This window comes from Erythrolamprus reginae, chromosome 1 (assembly GCF_031021105.1).
Source record: "Erythrolamprus reginae isolate rEryReg1 chromosome 1, rEryReg1.hap1, whole genome shotgun sequence".
Taxonomy (NCBI): Eukaryota; Metazoa; Chordata; class Lepidosauria; order Squamata; family Dipsadidae; genus Erythrolamprus; species Erythrolamprus reginae.
The window spans coordinates 262,069,154-262,095,609 of record NC_091950.1 but is presented as its reverse complement, the minus strand read 5'-3'; the positions used below and the strand labels follow the sequence as shown (position 1 = coordinate 262,095,609).

The following is a 26,456-nucleotide window of genomic DNA, read 5'->3' as shown; positions in this document are numbered from 1 at the left end:
ATCTATATACACATAGTAAAATACATGATGAAGGTTATAGAGGAGATACTCATAGTAAAATATATCTAAGAAATAGTAGAAAAGAAGATATAGGCATAGAACATATCAATGAAAGAACAGAAGAAGAGATATAGGAATAGAAGAAAGGAATAGGAGATATAGGACAGCAATGGGACAGGGGATGGAAGGCACTCTAGTGCACTTGTACTCGCCCCTTACTGACCTCTTAGGAATCTGGATAGGTCAACTGTAGATAATCTAAGGGTAAAGTGTTGGGGGTTTGGGGATGACAAAATGGAGTCCGGTAATGAGTTCCATGCTTCGACAACTCAGTTACTAAAGTCATATTTTTTACAGTCAAGTTTGGAGTTGTTAATATTAAGTTTAAATCTGTTGTGTGCTCTTGTGTTGTTGTGGTTGATGCTGAAGTAGTCGCTGACAGGCAGGACGCTACAGCATATGATCTTGTGGGCAATAATTAGATCTTGTTTAAGGCGTCTTAGTTCTAAGCTTTCTAGGCCCAGGATTGAAAGTCTAGTCTCGTAGGGTATTCTGTTTCGAGTGGAGAAGGGCTCTTCTGGTGAAGTATCTTTGGACATTTTCAAGGGTGTTAATGTCTGAGATGCGATATGGGTTCCAAACAGATGAGTTGTATTCGAGGATGGGTCTGGCAAAAGTATCTCAGGGTAGGGAAGGCCATGGGGAGGGTAGTGATGGAATAGGCTACTTAAGACCACCCAAGGCCTCCCCCAAATTACTGAGTTACCTCATGCTTCACACAATTGCTTCCACTCCCCATCTTGCTCCACCGGGTCACTTATCTTGCGAAGATTTAGCAAATTGTCTCCTCTGCAGCCTCTCTGCTACAGAAGATCACAGCCGCCAGTATCAGTACGCAAAATGTTTGCACACCGGCAGCAGGGATTGGGGCAACGAAACTGCGCTGCCACAAAGCGTCCCATCGGCTTGCTAACACTTTGGCAAACTCTTTGCCAGCAAGAACAGAGTCCAGAAGAGACACATCAGCCCGTCCCAGGCTCCGTTCTTGCTGACAAGGCTTTTTGCAAAGATGTCCAGAGACTACAGGGATAAAATCTCCCTTTAGACTTTGACAAGGAAACAGCAATCGGAGGGAAGGCCTGAAGCACTGAAGCCTCCCTTCCGTATGCAAAGCATTTTAATAATAATAATAATAATTAATAATAATTTATTGGATTTGTATGCCACCCCTCTCTGCAGACTTGGGGCGGCTAACAACAATAATAAACACAACATGTACAATCCAATAATAAAAAACAACTAAAAACCCCTATTATAAAACCAAACATACACACAAACATACCATGCATAACTTGTAATGGCCTAGGGGGAAGGAATATCTCAACTCCCCCATGCCTGGCAGTATAAATGAGTCTTGAGTAGTTTACGAAAGACAGGGAGGGTGGGGGAAGTTCTAATCTCCGGGGGGAGTTGGTTCCAGAGGGCTGGGGCCGCCACAGAGAAGGCTCTTCCCCTGGGGCCCGCCAAATGACATTGTTTAGTCGAAGGGACCCAGAGAAGGCCAACTCTGTGGGACCTTATCAGTCGCTGGGATTCCTGCGGTAGCAGGCGGTTCCGGAGGTAATCTGGTCCAATGCCATGTAGGGCTTTTGCCATAGATCTCATCCAAGGCTCAATTTGCAGAGAACAGAGACCTGAAATAGTGTGAAATCAATAGCATGAAATCTCGCGCTACTTTAATTATATGATCTCGCACTACTTCAGGCCTCTCAGCAAATGCACCGAAGTCGTGTAGCAAAAAGACAAGCAGAGAAACCGTGGCAGAGATGAGACAGCTCGCTAGAGCTTTACAAGGCCCAGTGCCTGTGGAGACCTGGCCGGTGGGGAGGAGAATAAGCAGGGTGGATGTTGCAGCGCCTCTGATGTTGTTCATAAGAGTAAACGATCGTCATGGTGCTGCAACATTTGTAACCTCAGGTCTGTGACGTAAGTACTATGTCTCTACTTTGAATAGTCGCTAAGTGAACTGTCATTATTATTATTATTATTATTATTATTATTATTATTATTATTATTACTTAGATTTGTATGCCGCCCCTCTCCGAAGACTCATATCTTGACCATTACCTGTACACCAAAAAGGGGCTCAAAAATCCTTTGACAAGCAGTTCTTAGACTGCACTAGTATGCTCACTGAGTATAAAACCTGAGCTACAAAACTCTAGGTGACCATTAGACCCCAGCAAATAATGGAGAAAACTCCATTAGCTCCATTAGCTCTATTGCCATCTTCTGGTCATCTAGATTTCTGCAGCCGACATGTATGTACGTATTGTATGTATGTACGTACTGTATGTATATATGTATGTATGTATATGTATATATTTATTTTATTTATTTATTTATTAGATTTGTATGCCGCCCCTCTCCGAAGACTCGGGGCGGCTCACAACAGCAATAAAAACAATATAACATTGGAACAAATCTAAGATTAAAAACATATAAAACCCTATCATTATTTAAAAAACTAAACAGCAACATTCATACCAAACATAAAACAAAGTATAAAAAATCCTGGGGGAAAGGTGTCTCAACTCTCCCATGCCTGGCGGTATAAGTGAGTCTTAAGTAGTTTACGAAAGACAGGAAGGGGGGGGGCGTTTTAATCTCTGGGGGGAGTTGGTTCCAACCCCCCCCCGGATGTATGTGTGTATGTATGTATGTATGTATGTATGTATGTATGTATGTATGTATTTATTTATCATACAAGTATAGAATGATAGCTTGTATTAACATAACAAAGTATACAGAGGTGCTAAAAAGGATAATAAGACAGAATGAGTAAGATGCTCTCTGATTTTACTCAAGTACATATCCCAAGGCCTCAGTTTGTATGCATATTACCATTCGGTACCTTGGTATTTTCTCTCTCACCATACCAGTGTTTCTATTCTACCGTAGTAAGTAAGACAGCTTTATATGGTCATGTCCATTCACGTGATTTAAAAGAAGGAGAAGACTTGAATATGAAGGGGAAATACATACTTGACAAATGTATCTTTTCACTTATGTGAGCACTGGGAGCATATGCACCAAAGACAAATACCTTATTTGTCCAATCACATTTGGCCAATAAAGAATTCTATTCTATTCTAAATAATATAGAATATCAGTAACAGTTGGTTCTGAATAAATATGTCTAGTTTCACCAAATAAAACATAAGCACACACCTTTTTACTTTTTTTAAAGCGCACCCAACTTTAATTACAAGCTTATAGGCGAAGCCTTTTTTAAAAAAACTTTATTTTGGCCTTTCTCCAATGAACTTAGTGCTTTACATCTCAATGAAATCCTACCAGTGATTAAGCTAATAGACTTGGGCAGGGTATATACTATCAGCCCTGCAAGATGAACCAAACTTGGAAACCAAAGACATGAAAGCTAATGCTACTTTTATTATCAGATTATGGTAAGAGAATCTTTCAAATCTGAATTGTCCTAAGAATTATGGAGGATTATGTCTGAGATGCTTTCCCTAATTCTATTTGTTCTCTGGACACAGATTTCTTTTATCTGAATGGGTTTGGGTTATGGCTCTTCTTTCTGTTCTCAAGGTTAATCCTTCAGCCTGTTACATTACAGATAGTCTTAGAAGAAACATAGAAACATAGAAGACTGACGGCAGAAAAAGACCTCATGGTCCATCTAGTCTGCTCTTATACTATTTCCTGTATTTTATCTTACAATGGATATATGTTTATCCCAGGCATGTTTAAATTCAGTTACTGTGGATTTACCAATCACGTCTGCTGGAAGTTTTTTCCAAGGATCTACTACTCTTTCAGTAAAATAATATTTTCTCATGTTGCTTTTGATCTTTCCCCCAACTAATGACAACTACAATTCAACTCAATTCTTCGAATGACAACTACAATTCAACTCAAAATTTCCATTGCTAAGCAAGGTTAAGTAACTTTTGCCTTATTTCATGACCTTGTTAAGCAAACTACTGTGGTTTTTAAGCAAATTGTGCAGTTGTTAAGCAAATCTGGATTTCCCCATTGTCTTTGCTTGTTACAAATGAATCAACTCCCCCCCCCCCCCGGAGATTAGAACTGCTCCCACCCTCCTTGTCTTCCGTAAACTACTTAAGACCCACCTATAACACCAGGCATGGGGGATTTGAGACATCTTTCCCCCAGGCTTATTATAATTTATGTTTGGTATGTATGTGCTGTTTGGTTTTTAATTATGATAGGGTTTTTAGTTTTTTAATATTAGATTTGTGCCATTATAATATTGTTTTTATCGTTGTTATGAGCCGCCCCGAGTCTTCGGAGAGGGGCGGCATACAAATCTAATAAATAATAATAATAATAATAATAATAATAATAATTATTATTATTATTATTGGGATAGTGAAACTGCCATAAATGTATGCCATTTGCCAAGCACTTGAATTTTGATCACATGAGTAGGTGGAGTACACAAACCACTTGTTTCAGGACAATTATAATTTCAAATGGTTACTAAATGAATGGTTATAAGTCAAGCACTACTTGTTTACTCTGCACTCCCAAACACTTGCCTTCTTCACCCCTAGCCTCTTGGAGCAGTTCCATTAAAGCTAGTATGATTATACTACAACCAATATAGTTACTGGGATAGAAGGGCCAATTGTCTTACCATAGGGTTTTGCTTCTAAATATATATTTTAATTCCTTAAGTACATAAGAATAGCCCGGCTGGATCTGGCTTCAGTTAATCTTAGTTAGTTCAGCATTTTGTTTTTCACAGATTCCTCTAACTGCAACTTTCTGAATCAAAGTATGAAATATTTTGATGCATGAAAAGTATATAAAATAAAAGCCATTTTACATTAAATAACATTTTTTGGAGGGGGAGCTTTCCTTTCACATTGAAAAACTGAATGCCTTTTTTCTGTCTCTTTCTGTCAGTCCACTTATAAGGAGAGGTATGTGAGATATGAAATAATTACCATGTTATTGATTAAATGCTTTAAAATGCAGGAATGCTACATTTTTGCAGGGTGTTAAATCTATTTTATTTATTTTATTTTATTTATTTATTTTGTCCAATACACAATACATATTGAAGAGAATAGACATGAAGTATTATATATAAAGAAAAGGATAGAAGAAAAGATATAAAAATAGAGGAGAATATATATGAAAGGAAGAAAAGATATATGATATATAAGATAAGGAGAGACAATTGGACAGGGGACGAAAGGCACACTAGTGCACTTATGTACGCCCCTTACTGACCTCTTAGGAACCTGGAGAGGTCAATTGTGAATAGTCTAAGGGAGAAATGTTGGGGGTTAGGGGTTGACACTATTGAGTCCGGTAATGAGTTCCATTAATGAGTTGACACTACTGAGTCGGTAATGAGTTCCAAATCTATTCATATGATCTATTTTCCATGTTTTCTCTGATATGTCTGGTCATAAAGAAAGCTTGCATCTGACATTGCTTTTTACATGACAAAATCTTTGAAAGAATTGTTTAATTATGAAATACTACTAGCTTGATACCTGTGCTTCGCTATGAAACTGAACTCCTTAGCAGGAGTAGAATGTCTAAACTCCCAGCCCTCAGGCTGGATAAAGTCACGTGTTGGCCACACCCACTGTCAGTTGGAACATAGTTTTTTTCAGGTGGTGAGTGGGAGTAGAACATCTAACTCTTTAGTGTCAGAGCATGTTAATAATAATATAAGAAATAACTAATGATCTGATGGTTATTTTTAAAAATCCTTTCTTAGTGAGCACCTAAAAGCCAGGAGTAACCAAGTTTCAAATTTGTAGACTTTATGGTTCTGAAGATTTCGTGATGATGACAGAGTGGTATTTCGCTTTTATAGATATAGATTTTTGGAAATCTGTGTCAGAAGGATTCTTATATTTTTGGTTGTAAAGTACAAAGGAATCAAATTGGTATTTTATAAACAAAAGAGAGAAAAGTTTTGCTATATAACACATGACTCATCAGAATACAGTGATACCTCATCTTACGAACTTAATTGGTTCCGGGATGAGGTTTGTAAGGTGAAAAATTTGTAAGACGAAACAATGTTTCCCATAGGAATCAATGGAAAAACGATTAATGCGTGCAAGCCCAAAACTCACCCCTTTTGCCGGCTGAAGCGCCCGTTTTTGCACTCTTGGGATTCCCCTGAGGCTCCCCTCCATGGGAAACCCCACCCCTGGACTTCCCTGTTTTTGTGATGCTACAGGGGAATCCTAGCAGGGATTCCCAAAGTTAATATACTTCCTATCATCCTTGAAGTAGATTGTAAAACTATTGATCACCAAACTTTGCTCACAGGAACAAATAGCCAAATATGGAACAAAGTCCCTTGTGTACCAGATCTCTTTCAGGATTCATTGTATTTCAGATGGCAATAAATGTTAAATAAACAGAATTGAAATCTCTGTGTATCTTAAACTGTGGAACTGATCCAAAGGTAACTCCTTCCCCAAATGTTTGTTAATCTAATGAATAAATAAATAAATAAATAATTTTTATTGCTAATATCACTGAATATATTGGGTCAATGTATTTTTAGCTGGCTCAGAAGTATAATGGATCTAGATCTTTCTTTCTTACAAATTGATCTTAGCACAAACTTTTTTTTTTTTGCTGAATTGAACCCATGAGAGGTTCACTGTTAAAATGGCTTTTAATTTACTATCATCGAGAGAAGTTCTATCAGGGAATAAATCTCTGGATTTAATGCCTTTCTGCTACTATTAATTGCATGAATTTATCTCAGTGGTACTGTAAAAACTGGCATAAAAGTGGACAATTAGTGGATAACTCAGTGTCAGAAATTGTTCCCATTTTTCTAAGTAAGCAAATTATTCTATAAAATTGATTCAAAATAGATTCAGTAACTTGGCAACAGGCTGAAAGGATAATGCTCCTTACAAAAAAAGGGGAAAAAATGACACCCGTTTCAATTATTTGCTTAGCAATTGTTACTCTTACTGTGGAAAAAGTATTAAGTATTCAGGTTATCCTCTAGTTATGAATGTAATAGAGCATACCAATTACACTTGTAACCTGAGGATTCGTTAACTGGATCACATTAAATGAATTTGATCCCTTCCTGCTTTACCCAATACATTCACTAATCAAATGTGCAGGTCATTAAGTGGACATGAAGTATCTACGGGTGAGGAAGACTGGGGGCGGCGGCTAGTGCTTCTGACTGCCCAAGACTTCCCCTGATTCAGGGGTGGGCAATAGGTACCACGGTGTGGAACACCGTTCCACCGGCAGAAATGAAGCTTTGTGCACGCAAGATTCGGCTTCTGCGCATGTGCAGCAGCCGAATCTTGCCATCCCAGCCAGCAGCAACAGCACCCCTGAGCTCTGGCCGTGCAGCCTGTTGTACTCTCCCGCACCACAGGCATCTCTTGGAGTGGTGATGCCTGAAGCCCCAAGCGAGTTGTGGCTTTTGGTAGCACAAGGCTGGAGGCCGCTCTCCGACGAGTCCAGACGGGACAAATCAGCTGCTGCTTGGAGGGCGAGGGGAGCAGACAGAGTGCTCCTCCACCGAACAAGATCCTCCCTCCTTCTTGCCCATTTCTATATAGGTAAGACGTCGTGGTTGTCTTACTTGTGCAGAAATGTTGGAGGGAGGATGTCGCTTGGCGGAGAGGTGCTCTGTCTGCTGCCCTTGCCCTCTGCTGCTGCAGCTGATTCATGTGGGTCGTCTGGGCTCGGTGGAGAGCGGTGCATGCCAGACTGGGCTTCCAACGCTGTGCTTCAGGCCATGACTGGCTCGGCCGCCCCATCATCGTGCTGAGAGATACCTGATATGGTGCAGAATAGTAAATTTGCGTGGGACGCGAGGCAGGTCCTCATGACTTGGCGGGGGGAAAGAGCTCAGGGATCCCATGAGAAGGGGACCAGTAGCCCACAACCAAAAAGCCTCCTTGACGGCAGGGGTGATTTTCTCCGCTTGGGCCAAGCCCCCCTCCATCTCAGTCTCACCGCCACCAGGCAGCAGGAATCAACGGCCGCACCCCTGCAGGTGGAGGGAAAAGCCAAGATCTCTGCCAGGGGCAGAGAAGTAGCTGGAAAGGTGGCATTCAAGGCTGCCAAATTCTGGCAGCGGAAAAAGGGCTTCCAGGCGTACCTGAGGAGAAAAGCGAGCGAAGTGGGGTGGATGGACTCAGGTGCTCAGTTGGGGAAATTTCTTTCGTGGAGCATTTGCTGCATGGAAATTGCCCCGGCGTGACCTTTGTCTGCTGTTCGATTCCTGGGCAACTTTCCCAACGGAGCACCTGAGCCCTTCCACCCCCCGCCAGGAGAGCACAGCTGTTCAGGCTTTGCAAAATGGTACACTGCTCATGCGCAGGAAGCTAAAGGGTGTGTGCGCACACATGTGCTCATGCCCCCCACCGGACTGTTCCAGCAGGGCCGCAAATGACTCCCCTAAGCTCATGCTCCCCCCCTGCTAGGCCCCTCCCCCCATTCTGTCCTGCTGGGTCTCTACAGGCACTGCAAAAGCTTTCAGTGCAGAGGACAGAAGCTTGAAGTAGCGCGAGATCGCTCTCCCAAAGCCTTCCATCTCTTTGCAAGTGTTTTGGAGCGGAGCACAGAGGCCTTGGGAGTGGGTATGATTTCCCACTCCTCCAGGCCTCTGCACCAAAACTTTGGGGGCACAATCTCATGCTGTCCTGTGCTGCAACAGCAGATCTGGTATCCTGCACAGGCAACTTCAGCGAATCAACCAAGCTGAGCAAGGCTCGTCTCTCTCTGCCTCACAGCTCTGCTTTTGGAGCAGGCAAAGAAACCACGCTGCCCTGCAGCCTCCACAATGGAAAACCTAGAGAGGAGATTGCTTGCTTGAGGAGAAAGAAGCAGCCAACTTGTTCTGGAACTCTGGATCTGTGAAAGGTAATTTAGTAACAGGGTGGGGAGGAGCTGGTGGGCTAATATAGCAGGGCCAGGGCTTATTAGGTCCCTGTGGGGGGGAATAAGCAGGGGGAAGGATGCAGTGTCTCTGTGGTAGGTTGTATGAGTGAATTACCATTGTAATCCTGCAACATTTGTAACTTTGGGACTGTGTCGTAAGTATTCGGGGGGGGGGATCATAACTTTGAACCATCACTAAGTGAAGTGTCATAATTCGAGAACCACTTGTAACTATATATTGGAAAATGATACATTAACTTCAAGTAGAACAGCTGATCGGAAAATCCTGGAAAACGTATAAACATTTTCTGCATTTTTAAAACATTTAGTGGAAATAAACATTAAAAAAGAATTTAACAATACATCCTGTTTGCAAAGCTAATTTTCATAACAAAGCAAAAAAGCAATTATTGAGATTTTTGTAATGTCTTTTTTTAGCTGTTTTAATTATTGCATTATAATTTTAAGCAGCAACTGGCTTATACCTTTAGTCATTTGTATTCCCAAGCACAAACTCGTTAAATTACTTAAAGATGTAACTGAAATAATTGGAAATATATGCCAATAGAAGAGTTCTAACTTTTTACATTTTATTATTAAATCCAGATAAGCTTGAAGTTAAAAAAGCAACTAACATGCCTGCAGCTCAAATAACTTTTCTCTTAACTTTCAACAGATTAGATTAAAACAATACATATATCATATACAAACATTAATAATAATAAATATATAATCATTTAGTTATTTGTGTCCCACCTTATTTTTACAAATAGCTCAAGGCAGCAAAAATATCCAACACAGCTTCCTTTTCCTATTTTTCCTAGAACAACAACCCTGTGAGGTGGGTTGGGCTGAGAGATAATAACTGGCCCAAGATCAGTCTGCTAGCTTTCATGGTTAAGGTGGAATATGAACTCAGTTTCCTGCTTTCTAGCCTGACGCCTTAACCACTATACCAAACTGGCTCTCATTAACTAGTACAGGAGTCTCCAACCTTGGCAACTGTAAGACTTGTGGACTACAACTCCCTGAATTCCTCAGCAAAGCTGGCTGAGGAATTCTGGTAGTTGTAATCCTCAAGTCTTACAGTTGCCAAGGTTGGAGACAGTGATGTGCTGCCAAAGTTTTTACTGCCACACTGTGGGCATGGATTGATGGTCATTTGACCAGGTAGGAGTAGCTTGCGGGCCATGTAACCAAGTGGGAGTGGCTTGACAATCATTTGACTGGAGGTGGCTTAAAGGTCATGTGACTGGATGGGAGTGGCTTACCAACCAAGATAAGTTTTCAAATAGGTGCTTGGACTCTTTTTCAGTTGATTAAGTCACATTATTTGAATACTCACAAAAAGGACAAATGATAGAGAGCATTATTTGTTGAGGAGCACAGAAAAATTTTAAGGTTCAGTATGATAACAGTTAGAAAAGTAGCTCAATTTTCTTTAATTGCTATAAAAGGTCAGTTCTAGATAATGATTAAAATGATTACAGCATTTATGGGTAAAAATATACTATTTAATTATTTCCTATTTTAAAAGTAATTAAGGATCATACTAAGGTACTAGAGAAGGAAGGACAATTAAAAAAACCTATTAAGTATTCAATAAATAGGGCATAAACGTATGCCCCCACTGGGTCCCGTCCCCCCCCCAGCAGCCCATTACTGATTGAAGACCCCTGAACTAGTATTCCCTTAAGAAAATGGAAACTGTAGCAAACAAAGAGAAATAATTTCATAACTGTCAGATCAAAAATAAAAACAATTAACCTTTCAAAGACCTTTATTCCATCTGGATAAATGACTAATAAACAGCTAACACAGTAATATATTTTATTAGATACCCAAATTATGGAATGTTATGTTCCAATGAAGCTCACTGGATCAATCCAAATAACATGGTCTATGTACCTTTTGATCGATTTTTCAATTATAGAAGCTAGGTTATTTTTATTTCAATTTAACAATGCAATTTTTATTTTACTTCATTTCCTGCCTTCAAGTCAGTCTAGACTCCTGGTGAAAAATTCGGTTTGGAAGTGTTTTGTCTATTCTTTGTTGCTGGGGCTGAGAGAGGAGAGACCAGCTGACTTTAGGTCTAAAGGGGAACTTGAACTCAACATCTCCTAGTTTTTAAATGCAAAAAACCCAAACAGGCTCTCATAATTCTATTGATCAGTGATGGGTTCTAAATATAATCGCTACCGGTTCGCACATGCACGGGTTAGGTGGGCAGAGGTTACCACCACCGCTATCAGTTCATGGAACCGTAATGTATTGGATTCGGTAGTAACCCATCGCTGTATTGATCAATTTTGCAATTGTAGATGGTTGGCTATTTTTATTCTTGATTTAGCATAGAAATTAAGAATACATGGATTACTGAAAGAAGGATCTTATATGCTTCTCATTTCTTCATCATGTGTAGTTGCTTACTGGATACAATAAATGAATTTCCCCCCAAAATGAAAGTACGAATATACAGTGGTACCTCTACTTAAGAACTTAATTCGTTCCGTGACCAAGTTCTTAAGTAGAAATGTTCTTAAGTAGAAGCAATTTTTCCCATAGGAATCAATGTAAAAGCAAATAATGCGTGCAAACCCATTAGGAAAGAAATGAAAGCTCGGAATTTGGGTGAGAGGAGGAGGAGGAAGAAGAGGAGGAGGACAGTCGCTTCTGAAGGAAGAAGGTGAGGTGAGGTGAATTAAAAAAAATATTCAAAACTTTAAGGTTTAAAAAAAAAAGAGAGGGACTCTGAGGCAACGAGGAGGAGCATGTGCCTCCCTCCGTTTGCTCTGGGCTTCCGAAAGGCTCCTCTGGCAGCTCAGAAAAGCATGAGATGGCCAGGATTAAAGGGGGAATGGCAAGAAACTGGCCGGGCGTTCGTGCTGCTCTCAAATTTCCTGGGAAATTTTTCCGGGCTTGGGTTCTTAAGTAGAGATAAAAAAATCTTTAACACCCAGTTCTTATCTAGAAAAGTTCTTAAATAGAGACGTTCTTAAGTAGAGCTACCACTGTATTAATTAGAACCAAAGGTGCAGACATATCTCTAATGTTTAATTATGACAGTTAGGGTTCTTTGTGATCATATGGCAATTATTTCCTTTCTCTCAGTTATGGGATGTAGTACTTACCTGATATGCATGTTCCTTAATACAAATGTACTAAGAAATTAACTACAATGGCTTTCTTTTCCTTTTTCATTCCTGTTGGGATTTTTTTTCCTCCTCTAAGAATCAAGCATCCCATGAACTGGAACTTGATATATGCCAGCCAAAGGAATTCTGGCAATGATTCTTTTCCATATAGGGGATATATTATATAGTTATAAGCAAAACCTTGCCCATCCATATGTTTAAGACCAATGTGCACATTTTATCTCTAGGCTAAGGGCCTTTCCATAAAGTAAGGGGGAGGGCTAGGATTAAATTTGATTTCATTTCATTAAAATACATTAAATACAGTTACGATGATTATTCTCCTGTCATATATTTAATAAATATCTCCCATCTGTCAGAATATAAATTACATTTGAGATTCATTTTTAGGAGTATCCGGAAGCTGCATAGACACTGTGTAAAAAAGATCATGAAAAGCCATGACTGACCAGAAAGTAATTTCAAGATTTAAATTCTTTTTTTCCCTGTACAAAGAACTTACTGTATTTTAAGACACACCTTTTTACTCCCCAAGAGGGTGAAAACTTGGGTGCGTCTTATACACTGAATGTAGCCCCACTCACCTACCCTCACCTTTTGCCCTCTGCCTCCCAGCAATTTACCTCCTTGCAACAAACAGTGCAGAACCTGTTAAGTCAAGCAACTGATTAAATTGACTTAACAGGTTCTGCGCTGTTTGTTGCAAGGAGGTAAATTGCTGGGAGGCAGAGGCCAAAAGGTGAAGGTAGGTGAGTGGGGCTACATTCAGTGTATAAGACGCACCCAAGTTTTCACCCTCTTGGGGAGTAAAAAGGTGTTTCTTAAAATATTAACAAAATTAAACGGGTCCAAAGACGGGCTACAAGAATGGTCAAAAGTCTTAAGCATAAAACGTATCAGGAAAGACTTAATGAACTCAATCTGTATAGTCTAGAGCAGTGTTTCCCAACCTTGGCAACTTGAAGATATTTGGACTTCAACTCCCAGAATTCCCCAGCCAGTGAATGTGGTCTGGGGAATTCTGGGAGTTTAAGTCCAAATATCTTCAAGTTGCCAAGTTTGGGAAACACTGGTCTAGAGGACAGAAGGAAAAGGGGGGGACATGATCGAAACATTTAAATATGTCAAAGGGTTAAATAAGGTCCAGGAGGGAACTGTTTTTAATAGGAAAGAGAACACAAGAACAAGGGGACACAATCTGAAGTTAGTTGGGGAAAGATCAAAAGCAACATGAGAAAATATTATTTTACTGAAAGAGTAGTAGATGCTTGGAACAAACTTCCAGCAGACGTGGTTGGTAAATCCACAGTAACTGAATTTAAACATGCCTGGGATAAACATATATCCATCCTAAGATAAAATACAAAAAATAGTATAAGGGCAGACTAGATGGATCAGGAGGTATTTTTCTGCCCTCAGTCTTCTATGTTTCTATTATCAGCTTCCCAACCTTCAGCTGATTTGAGGCTGCAGGCAGACCAGCCATGTTAAACTGAAAGTGAAAGTAGCTGCAAGAAGGTAAATTGCTGGGAGGTGGACTGCTGAAACTGGATGCAAGGAGGTAAGGCAATAACTATAAATACCTGTAGAATGTTCAAATTGTTAGACTTATCTTTTAAAGATTGCTTTATTATTGTTCTAGACAACTTAACAAAATGAAGAAGCTTTTTAAAATAAATGCTTGATCTGAAGAGGCCCAGAGCTATTGCATCTTCTTTTAAAGAGCAGAGAATAATGTATACAGGTGAAATTCAAAAAAATTAGAATATCATGCAAAACATCATTTATTTCAGTAATGTAACTTGAAAGATGAAACTTAATATATGAAAGAGACTCATTAAATGCAAAGCAAGATAATTCAAGCCATGATTTGTCATAATTGTGATGATTATGGAGTACAGCTCACAAAAACCCCCAATCCACCATCTCAGAAAATTAGAATATTACATGCAATCAATAAAACAAGGACTGTACATAAAACAATATTGGACCTCTGAAAAGTATAAGCATGCATATGTACTCAGAACTTGGTTTGGGCCCCTTCTGCAGCAAATTCTGCTTCAATGTGGCATGGCATGGAAGCTATCAGCCTGTGGCATTGCTGAGGTGTTATGGAAGACCAGGATGTTTCAATAGTGGCCTTCAGCTCTTCTGCATTGTTCGATCTCATGTCTCTCATCTTTTTCTTGGCAATGCCCATAGATTCTCTATGGGGTTCAGGTCAGGCAAGTTTGCTGGCCAATCAAGGACAATAATCCCACCATCATTGAATCAGGTTTTGATGTTTTTGGCAGTGTGGGCAGATGTCACGTTCTGCTGGAAAATAAACTCAGCATCCCCATAAAGCTCGACTGCGGAAGGAAGCATGAAGTACTCCAAAATCTCCTAGTAGACAGCTGCGTTGACCCTGGACTTAATGAAGCACAGTGGACCAACCCCAGCAGATGACATGGCTCCCCAAATCAACACAGACTGTGGACACTTTTGCATCTCATTTGGAAACCAAGGACCAAGAATATGGAGGAAGAATGGAGAGGCACACACTGCAAGATGCTTGAAGTCCAGTGTGAAGTTTCCACAGTCTGTGTTGATTTGGGGAGCTTTGCATGTAATGAGTATCTTTCATATATTACGTTTCATCTTTTAAGTTGCATCACTGAAATAAATGAACTTTTGCACAATATTCTAATTTTTTGAGTTTCACCTGTACTTCCAGAAAGCCACATCAATTTTAAAGATCTATAAAAGTATAATCTGAAATGTAACAATGCCCTGTTTTAGTATTAATATAAGACAACTGAGTTAAACCCTGACTTAGTCATGTTTGGAGTAGATTATTTAAATAATTGGGAGGAGTTTGTGTGACTACATTTAAGAAAACTTTCTGGCATTAATATACTGCCATAATGTACGTTTCTCCAATTCTTTGCTATTTCTATGGGTTAGACACACATGCACAGAAATACACAGCAAACAGTGTATATCGTCCGTAATGTTTGCTGTTTGGCAAATTGCTGGGAGGCAGAGGCAGATTCCCCCCCTTGTTTTCCTCCCCCCAAAACTAAGGTGGATCTTATACTCCAATGCATCCTATACTCCAAAAAATATGGCATTTGAAGTTGGGGAAAAAAAGAATTTACATTTTGTCCTGCAAAGACACACTGCATAAAAACCCTTTATATTTATAGGAACATTAATTATTTTTAAAAGAAAAAATTAAAATGCTTGAGAAGAATAGTTTTATAAGGAAATCTGCATGCTAGAAGGAATCTCATAAGAAATCTGGGTGCATTAAGCTTACCATGAGGCATCTCTGAATGTGTGCTGAGGTCTTTCAGAGCAATATTTAGTTCCTCCGCATTCTGCAGAAGGACGAATGATTTCATTTGACGCAGGCGTGCAATATCTGATGGTGAAAGCATGCCAGATTCAAGACTCTTTAAAACCTCATGGATGCTTCCAGAGCTCTCAGCTGACTCGGCACAGTTTGATAGCTCTTAAGGAAGCAAAGAAAAAGTAGCAGTTAGCAAGGTTTCCCTGGTTTACAGCATACAGATATTCCTTGACTTGCAAAAATCCATTTAATGATGTTTCGAAGTTACAATGGCAATGGAAAAAAGTGACTTATGATTGTTTTTTCACACTTGATGACTATTGTAGAATTCTTCTGGAGAGGCGATCAAAATTTGGACACCTGCAAACTGGCATATATTTATGACGATTGCAGTGTCATGGCTTCATGTGACTAATTTTTGCAAAGTTAATGGGAAAGCCAGATTTACCGAACATATCATTCCATGGCCAGACCTCGCCAATTACAACCGGGAGCTCAATGGCTCTAAGCCTGCCAGAAAAGTCAGGTCTTGATTGTTTTTAGAAAGGCCAATAGAGTGGGGGCAGTCCTGACCTCTGGAGGTAAGTATACATAGAAAAAGGCTGAAAGGGTGAGAGAAGTCAGCCAACTGTTTCTGAGACACCATGGAAGGAAAGTGAACAAAAAAGCATTAAGATGCTAGCTATGCTAATATTTTTAGTAGTGCAAATAGATTGTTTCCAGTGGTAATGTAAATCAAAACAGAAGAAAAACTTTCTTTCATGATCATAGTCTGATTGTTTTTTAAATATTGGATTTTTAGATTGTAATTTTAAATTTAATTAGATTTGCCGATGTACTATATTATTATATTATATGTTGTTAGCCACCCTGAGTCCTCGGAGAACGGCGGCATATGAATCTAATAAATAAATAAAATAAAATATCTAATTATTATATTTTTTCATAGATAGATAGACAGATAGACAGACAGATACATTTTCCCCACATTTTTCAAATATGTAAACAAATTTTGTTTCACTGTTATGTCCCTTCACATCCCACCCCTTTCTTTCTACCCAAATATCATCTCTGGTGGTAAAGCTTCAAGTTTATATTCCAACAAGGGTTTGCAGATGTGTTTGAAATTCAATCTGAACAAATAAAGGAATCTGTATTCAGCACTGCAACTTCCTAAATCTGAAAATGCAGGATCATTTTCTTTGAAATCTCTGCCTGTGGGTGTATGATGCCTGCTCATTAATAATTTACTGGACCTTTGTGCCACTGCAACTTCTAAAAAGTACAGCATGAAATCATACTATGTACCACTGTCTCAGGAATTAAACAGCGATACAGAAAACAGGCTCTATGGCTTATGTGAAAAAAGGGAAATTTCATTGCATGCGCTTAGAAATGCATCCCATTAGAATAAGTGATGACTCTTCATATATTCGAGTACATCTAATAGCACAGTTCCTTACATCTGCTATTTTATCAGAGCTATCCTGGAAATAGGCATCAGACAGAAAACAAGAACAGGCAGGAAGCTTGAATCAACAGAAGTAGTCTTTGATTTACGACCACAACTGAGCCCAAAATTTCTGTTGCTAAGTGATTATTAAGTGGGTCATTGAAGCTGTTAAGTTAGTAGCACAGTTCAGTGAATCTGGCTTCCCCATCAACTCTGCCCGTCAGAAGATCGCAAAAGGTGGATCACATAACGCAAAAGGAATTTGGAATACTGTGTTCAGTTCTGGAGACCTCACCTACAAAAAGATATTGACAAAATTGAACGGGTCCAAAGACGGGCTACAAGAATGGTGGAAGGTCTTAAGCATAAAACGTATCAGGAAAGACTTAATGAACTCAATCTGTATAGTCTGGAGGACAGAAGGGAAAGGGGGGACATGATCGAAACATTTAAATATATTAAAGGGTTAAATAAGGTTCAGGAGGGAAGTGTTTTTAATAGGAAAGTGAACACAAGAACAAGGGGACACAATCTGAAGTTAGTTGGGGGAAAGATCAAAAGCAACATGAGAAAATATTATTTTACTGAAAGAGTAGTACATCCTTGGAACAAACTTCCAGCAGACGTGGTAGATAAATCCACAGTAACTGAATTTAAACATGCCTGGGATAAACATATATCCATCCTAAGATAAAATACAGAAAATAGTATAAGGGCAGACTAGATGGACCATGAGGTCTTTTTCTGCCGTCAGACTTCTATGTTTCTATGTTTCTAAGGTGGATCACAGGCATGGGGGAACTGAGACATCTCCCCTTGCCTATGTAGTTTTGTGTATGATATGACTGTATGTATGTTTTTTTATATTGGGTTTTTTTTCTTTTTAGACTTTTTAATGTCAAACTGTTATTTTTAAATTGTAATTATTAGATTTGTCCCCATGTATTGTTTTTTATCACTGTTGTGAGCCGCCCCGAGTCTGCGGAGAGGGGCGGCATACAAATCAAATCAAATCAAATCAAATCAAATCAAATCATAAATAAATAAATAAATAAATTTACGAGGATGCTGCAACAGTGATAAGAGTGAAAACAGTCATAATCCCTGTTTTCAGTGCTGTTGTAACTTTGAAGTGTCACTAAATAAATGGTTGTAAGTTGCACTGTCTACAGCCAGAAACACTTCTTACTATCTGTGTCTTCTGAATCAGCTGCAGCTTGCAATGTAGAACACATTGCAATAGTCCACATATGAGGTGGCTGAGGGCTGGGTGATTTTATTTTCTCCATTTTCCAGCTTCCTTCTTTTCTGATTTTTATGTTGTATTAGATTAGTTTTTCATCTTTATCACTATAAACTTTAGTAACAAAGTATTGTTTATAAAAAAGAACAGCCCCGTCTGCATCCAATGGGCCTTGATAATGCATGCAACATTGGCCATTTGTTAAGATATTAATGAACTGGGAGAGCCGGTGGTAACAAGGTCAGCCAATGAAAAGGCATAGCAACTAAATCAGCCAATGGGAGCTAACCACTTCTGAGTCTGTGCAGAGAATGGAAACTGAAAATTAATCTTAAAGTTGGGCGTGGCTCAGTCCCACATGCACTCTCTGCTCACTTTGCACTCCCCTCTCTGTACTCTGCTGAAATGAAGCTACTTGAAGAAATAATCAGCTAATGATATTGTCAATACCACTACTATGTTTATAAAGAAGTTTGTGAATCCAGCTGAATCAGTCATCTGTGTGTGCTTCTGGTTTTGATTTTTCAACAAACTTGAATACCATTCCTCCAGAATAAGATAACAGATGAGAGCAGCTCTATTATAGACCAATCGTGGTATTCAGAAGCAACAGCGAGAGGTCAAAGCTTCTGAGGATACAGAAATTTGGCACTGCAGATGAAAAGTGTAAGCAATTATAAGAACTGATTTCTTTCCCATTAATGGCCCACTTCCAGATTCCATCTTTTGCTGCACAAAGTAGCACAGGTTGGGTGGCTACCGCTGCATGAGGGCAGTATGAAGTCCATCATGGGATAACGCCTGGCTATCTTCATGGCCCGAAGCCTAGCTATCTGAGTATTCTTGTTTCTCCACCTTTCTTATCCAAAAAGATATGACATAATCCCGGTTCCAAGTTTAAGTGTCCTCCAATAGGATGTAGAGCTATATTTTCCCTGTCACAACACACATTCTCTATAGAGAACAGTGTTTTTCAACTTTGGTCACTTTAAGATAACTGGACTTCAACTACCAGGATTAAAGTAGCCAAGGTTGAGAAGTACTTCTCTTGAAGGATATCATCCTGGAAGTCTGAGTGATCCCCTCCTTACCAGAACAAGCCCTGACAGACAAGGTCTTTTCTTGTCAAAACCGCGGTGGCACAGTGGTTAGAGTGCAGCACTGCAGGCTACTTCAGCTAACTGCTAGCTGCAGTTCAGCAGTTCAAATCTCACCACCGGCTCAAGGTTGACTCAGCCTTCCATCCTTCCGAGGTGGGTAAAACGGGGACCCAGATTGTTGGGGACAATATACTGATTCTATAACCCACTTAGAGAGGGCTGTAAAAGCACTATGAAGCATTATATAAGTCTAAATGCTATTGCTATTCCTCATTTTACCCACCTTGGAAGGATGGAAAGCTGAGCCAACCTTGAGCCGGTGGTGAGATATTTATGACGGTTGCAGTGTCCCAGGTCATGTGATCCTCTTTTGCAACCTGACAAGTCCACGGGGAAACCAGATTCACTTAACAACCGCAGCAAGAAATTAAATTCTGCCGCACGAATCCCAGCGACCGGTTAGGTCCCACAGAGTTGGTCTCCTCCAGGTCCCGTCAACTAAACAATGTTGTTTGGCGGGACCCAGAGGAAGAGCCTTCTCTGTGGCGGCTCCGACCCTCTGGAATCAGCTCCCCCCAGAGATTAGAACTGCCCCCACCCTCCTTGCCTTTCGTAAACTCCTTAAAACCCACCTCTGCCGTCAAGCGTGGGGGAACTGAAACATCTCCCCCTGCCTATGTAGTTTTTTGTGTATGATGACTGTATGCATGTTTTTATATAATGGTTTTTTTTGTTTTTTAGACTTTTTAAATGTATTATTGTTATTTTAGATTCCAACTATTAGATTTGTTATTATATATTGTTTTTATCATTGCTGTAAGCCGCCCCGAGTCTAGGGGGTGGCATACAAATCTAATTAATAATAATAATAATAATAATAATAATAATAATAATAATAACAACAATAATAATAATAATAAATGGGGCAAAACTCACTCAAAGAAAGATTCCTGGAGTAACAGAAATGTTGGGCTCAATTGTGGTCATAAATCAAAGACTGCCTGTATCCTGCTACCTTAACCAGCAAAGGTGAATCTAAAACAGCTTGCATAGGCCTAATAGGAATCATGCATGTATATTCTTCCTTTCTCAAATTGAGAGCACAAAGCAACCATCAGTCTTTCTCCCTCCGGATATCTGACAGTGGAAAAATAATTTGTTTCCCCTCCTTCAAGTCACTGTCGTGTGTGATGAAATATACCTACTGTCAGAAAAATAGATTTCCTGTGTTGCTTGCAAAAAATCCAGTATGTCATCTGCTTTATCTGCAACTTCAAACTCTCTTTCTCTCTTTTCTTCAGGCATATAAGTGAAATCTGTAGGAACAGGTTTTCCTAGTAAGCCAGCCGCTCTCATTTTTTCTTTCCGACGCTTCTTTTTCATTTTCCTCTTTTGGTTTTGAGTCAAGTTTGGGCTGTCCCTGTGTCCTTGCGGTGGCAAGTTATCCCCAATCGGGTTTTCGCGCTGGTCACATTTTGCTGGGCTTCCCTGTCCATCAGCAGGAGTTTGACAAATGTTCTTCCGCTTTTTCCTCCTCCGTCTTCTTGGAAGTTGTTCTTCCTCATTCTCCTCTGTGCATTGATAGAAAAACACAATGGACTGTAAATATAATAGGGGGAATGGAGAACAATTTGGCTATCTGGATAAAAACACCTCTTTTCTCTAAGACAGTGATGGTTAATAATCTCAGATTGGGACGGGGAGAGAAAGTTCATTTTGATTACAAATATAAATAGTCCTCCATTTACAACAGTTCATTTAGTGACCATTCAAAGTTACAACGGCACTGAAAAAAGTGAGCTATGATTGTTTTTCACCCTTACGACTGTTGCGCTGCGACCGGCATCCCCATGGTCACATGATGAAAAAAACTCATACGTTTGGCAACCGACTCATATTTATGACGGTTGCCACCTCTGGGAATTATGGGATTACCTTTTGTGACCTTTTCACAGGTAGAGTCAATGGAGAGGCCAGATTCTCTTAACACCTGTAGAGATTCACTTAACAACTGTGGCAAGAAAGGTCTTCACATAGGGCAAAATTCACTTAACAAATGTCTCACTTAGCAACTCAATTGTGGTCGTAAGTCGAGGACTACCTGTACTTTTATTCTTTATTTACCATAATATATTCCTCATTAATGAGTAGCATGAACTCTCTCTCTCCCTCCATCCCCCTTCCCCCCCCCCTCTCTCTCACACACAAATATACATTGATATTGCAGTATAAGCAGTCTTAAGTTTTGATAAGTTGGGGGTTGCCCAACACAAAGGAGAGAATAAAGTGAGATGAAGCACCAAAAATATTTGGTTTGGATAGGAAGGAAGGCATCTTCGTGTGTTTTTATTGTGTCAGAATTTATAGGCTGTATAAATTTAGCACATGTAAAAATAAGTAAATATTTAACACTTAAATCAACATTTAAAACCAAGTGTCATTTTGTTTTAACCCTATTAAATTATTAGACTTAAAACTAAATGACATTCACTCAGGATTGGGCCATGTGGACAGTGTTTTCTCTTGCCAACATCAGGTCTTCTTCCATACATGTTGAACAGAGGTGGGTGCCTCCTGGTTTGCACCAGTTCTATAGAACTTGTAGCAAACCGTTGATGACATCACAATGACATCACAGAACCAGTTCTGTCAGTGCTGGTCTGTGGACACCGCCATCTTTTTTCTGGGAGGGATCTTTTTTCTGGGAGATTTTTTTTCATCTTCTGCGCATTTGCAGAAGTCAAGTTCCTGGTACTGCGCATATGTTGCCATCTCGTTTTGGGCTTTTGGTGGTGGTGGTGGGGCTTTTTTGGATTTTTCTGCACTGTGCATGCATGCACGCAAGAAACACACACATGCCCATGAGGCGCACTCACCCAGCATGGGAGGAAGTGAACTGGCTGCAAGGTAAGTTAGCTGGTTGGCCTGCTGTCTGCTCCCCCGTGCTGCAGGCATCTCTCGGCGCATGTGGGAGAGCACAGAGCACGGGCCCGCCCTGCCTGCTCTCCGCGCCATGACCCATTGACCAGGAGATCAAAGGTAAGACCCACGGCGCAATGGAGCGGGCAGGCCTCTCCTGGCGGGATCAGGGAGCGGTGGCTGGCAATGCAGCGGGGGCTGGTGGCGCAGCTCTTACCTTATTTTGCCAGTCGCTCATGACCAGCAGCTCTTGTCTCTAATTTCCGAGGGTTTTTTGCTTCTGCACATGCGTGCGCAGAAGCTGAATCACACACCACACAGGGGCGCGCTCCTGGCGTGTTACGGTAGGGCTAAAATTGGTATCTCGCCCCTGGTTAGAACTCACCCCTGATGTTGAAGGACATTGTAGCATGTGAGATGGATTATTCTTCTCCCCAGGTACTCTCCACAGAGAGTGGCTTCTATAGGGAACCCTCATATGAAGATGAGAGCTAAAGGGCTAAGATGCAACTTTACAAAATTGGAAGAATTGATTGCAGTAACACCAATTTTATATATGTTCCTCTTAATTAAGCAAATTACAGCTTAGAAGAATGTATGCAATAAGCTTCAAGATGAACTTAAATAATTTCCAGTTAAATAATGGGTAACATGGGATATCCCTCCCTCAGATGATTGGTTTATAAGATGGCTGGCTATGTTCTCAAATAAAAATATATAAGGAATTGTGTTTATATCCCATGTTCTATGACCCACCCACATCTCTGCAGATACATGATAAGATAGCTGAAAAAGATAAGACTTTGTTTTCAGCTAATGCCAACAAGAATGACAATACAGTGATACCTTGTCTTACAAACTTAATTGGTTCCGGGACGAGGTTCTTAAGGTGAAAAGTTTGTAAGATGAAACAATGTTTCCCATAGGAATCAATGGAAAAGCGATTAATGCATGCAAGCCCAAAATTCACCCCTTTTGCCAGCCGAAGCGCCCGTTTTTGCGCTGCTGGGATTTCACTGAGGGTCCCCTCCATAGGAAACCCCACCTCCGGACTTCTGTGTTTTTGTGCGATGCTGCAGGGGAATCCCAGCATCGCAAAAATGAGCGCTTCGCTGGCAACGGAAGTCCAGAGGTGGGGTTTCCCATGGAGGGGAGCCTCAGGGGAATCCCAGCAGCACAAAAATGGGCGCTTCAGCTGGCAACGGAAGTCTGGAGGCGGAGCATCCCAGCGGCGGGGGTGGGTTTGTAAGGTGAAAATAGTTTGTAAGAAGAGGCAAAAAAATCTTAAACCCCAGGTTTGTATCTCGAAAAGTTTGTATGACGAGGCGTTTGTAAGATGAGGTATCACTGTACTGTTTTAAATACTCATCTAATTCTACTGCTCAGTTGATTATTAATATTGTATTGTTTTTATCAGCTGGCATTAGCTTTGTCTCAGCTTTATGATATCTTTGCTAATGTACCATGTTTCACATTTTTAATTCACTTCTGCAGCGCCTAGAAGATGCCCTTCACTGAGATGTCTACAAAACAAAATTAATATGCATATACAACTATTGAGAAGCCAGTGATGAAAAACATATGAGAAAATGCATGTGTTTGGTTTTTAAATGCTTTATTTTTGCTAGTTTGGCTTCTGGCACCCAATATTCATCTGGATGCCTCAGCTATAATTCATCCCCAACCTTTACACTAATAAATTTGCTCTAAAGATGAGAACTGCAATTTCATTTTTGTAACCTCTCTGTTCTTGGGCTTTGTTATCTCTGAAACACTTCCTCTCTCTTTTCATAATATCAGCTCCAGAGTTGCAAGTTCTTTAACTGACAGATGAGTGACTCACTGCAGAGCAGTTCTGATCCCTTCAAAGGAAGAGGAATAAAAACCCATTTGCAGTTCAATGCTGTAGCACAAAAAAGATTGAAATAATATGCACCGCAAACCTACACCGAACAGCGTTTTACCTGTATGACAATTGAAACAAACATCTCCCGGGAGAATACAGGACAGATGAGAGGAAGAACAAATGACAAATACATTCCAGCCTTGCATAAAATGGTACAGATGTTAAGTATCATTGCTTAAGCTCTCTTTTTAAAAGAAAAAAAATGTAAAGAGATCTGAGGCTTGAGCAAAGAGGGTGATATACATTTTTTCTATGCTGATAGAAAACCATAATCCTACACACACTTATTTGGGAGGAAGTCCAAGAGAAACTGAGCTGTAATTCTTCCCACCAAGCTACCATGTATGTCACTTTACATATTTTGGAGGGATGGAGGAAGGTGGCGGTTGTGCTGAAATACAGCAATAATGACAATTATTTTACTGGGATCATTAGAATTGCAATTGATTTTCAGGAAGTTCTAACAAGCAGGAAGAGGGAGATTGTGATCCCCTTATATAGAGTGCTGGTGAGACTACATTTGGAATACTGTGTTCAGTTCTGGAGACCTCACCTACAAAAAGATATTGACAAAATTGAACGGGTCCAAAGACGGGCTACAAGAATGGTGGAAGGTCTTAAGCACAAAACGTATCAGGAAAGACTTAATGAACTCAATCTGTATAGTCTGGAGGACAGAAGGAAAAGGGGGGACATGATTGAAACATTTAAATATGTTAAAGGGTTAAATAAGGTTCAGGAGGGAAGTGTTTTTAATAGGAAAGTGAACACAAGAACAAGGGGACACAATCTGAAGTTAGTTGGGGAAAGATCAAAAGCAACATGAGGAAATATTATTTCACTGAAAGAGTAGTAGATCCTTGGAACAAACTTCCAGCAGATGTGGTTGGTAAATCCACAGTAACTGAATTTAAACATGCCTGGGATAAACATATATCCATCCTAAGATAAAATACAGGAAATAGTACAGTGATCCCCCGCTCGTTGCGAGGGTTCCGTTCCAGGACCCCCCGCAACGAGCGGGTTTTCGCGAAGTAGCGCTGCGGAAGAAAAACACCATCTGCGCATGTGCAGATGGTGTTTTTACTCCCGCAGCGCTAGCGAGGAGCCGAAGATTGGGGGCGGCGCGGCTGTTTTAAAATGTCGCCGCCGGTATGGGGGGCTTCCTAGCAGCCCCCCAAACCCGGGTTGGGGGTCCGGGGGGTGCTGGCAAGCCCCCCATGCCGGCGGCGACATTTTAAAACAGCCGCGCCGCGCTGGCTGTCGCCGCTTTCGAGCTGAGTCCCGGAGCGAATTCGCTCCGGGACTCAGCTCAAAAGCGCCGACAGCCAGCGCGGAGAAGCCGTTCGCTGGCGCTGGCTGTCGGCGCTTTTGAGCTGAGTCCCGGAGCGAATTCGCTCCGGGACTCAGCTCAAAAGCGCCGACAGCCAGCGCCAGCAAACAGCTTCTCCGCGCTGGCTGTCGCCGCTTTCGAGCTGAGTCCTGGAGCGAATTCGCTTCAGGACTCAGCTCGAAAGCGGCAAGAATGAACGGCGTGGGCGGGCGAAGGGCGGGCGGCAGCGAGGAGTTTGCGTGGGCGGTGGGGAAACTCCTTGCTGATGCCCGCTGCTCGCCCTCCCGCCAGCAAGAGGGGGAAGACCCAGGGAAGCCGCCCAGCAGCTGATCTGCCGGGCGCCATCTACGCATGCGTGCCCATAGAAAAAAAGGGCACACATGCGCAGATGGTGTTTTGACTTCCGGGTTGAAAAATCGCAAATTACCCTGTTCGCAATGGTCGGGGACGCAATAACCGGGGTATTACTGTATAAGGGCAGACTAGATGGACCATGAGGTCTTTTTCTGCTGTCAGTCTTCTATGTTTCTATGTTTCTAATTTGGAGGAATTTCAGCTGTAACCTAATATTAGGGAAGCTGGGAAAAAACCATACTCAAGAAATAAAACAACTTAAAATTAAAGAAAAACTTTCAATAAGCTAAATAATTTTTAAAATCCACCAAAACCAATATTAACTAAAAACCTGACTACTGACATCTACTTTTAAAGCTTCCTCCAAACAATTCAAAAATTCAACAATTATTCTACATCTAAAGGATCATTACAGAGAAGGGCTAACCTTGAATTTCTCCTAGGAGAATCAGCAGCTGTTGCAAGATTTGTTTGATAGACTAGGCCTGATGTGACCAGGGCTTTAAATAACCGTTGGCAATTCTTTTGTAAGTGCTTATTTCTTGTATTTTGTCAGGAAACTAACTGGCAGCTTTTGAATCAATCAGGCTGCCAAATTTTGAGTCCAGAGATTTTTTTTTCCTGTAACCTAACCCAAGTCCCTCTTTTAATTGCTTAAATTCAAGCATAACAGAGGTTGAGTCTGCCAGTAGCAATAGCAATAG

At 40.6% G+C, this 26,456-nt stretch overlaps 1 protein-coding gene across 2 annotated transcripts in view; it reads right to left on the bottom strand.

The window, feature by feature from the left end:
* Positions 1 to 26,456, bottom strand: part of ERICH1 (glutamate rich 1) — a 116,050-nt gene that overhangs the window by 9,756 nt on the left and 79,838 nt on the right. Inside the window, exons 4-5 of one of the 2 annotated variants that reach the window (XM_070732903.1) lie at positions 20,446 to 20,811; positions 15,412 to 15,606 (exon numbers count right to left, since the gene is read on the bottom strand). In XM_070732903.1, the coding sequence (XP_070589004.1) occupies positions 15,412 to 15,606; positions 20,446 to 20,811 (561 nt within the window). The remainder of the gene's footprint in view (positions 1 to 15,411; positions 15,607 to 20,445; positions 20,812 to 26,456) is intronic. The other variant, XM_070732904.1, reaches the window with a different exon arrangement.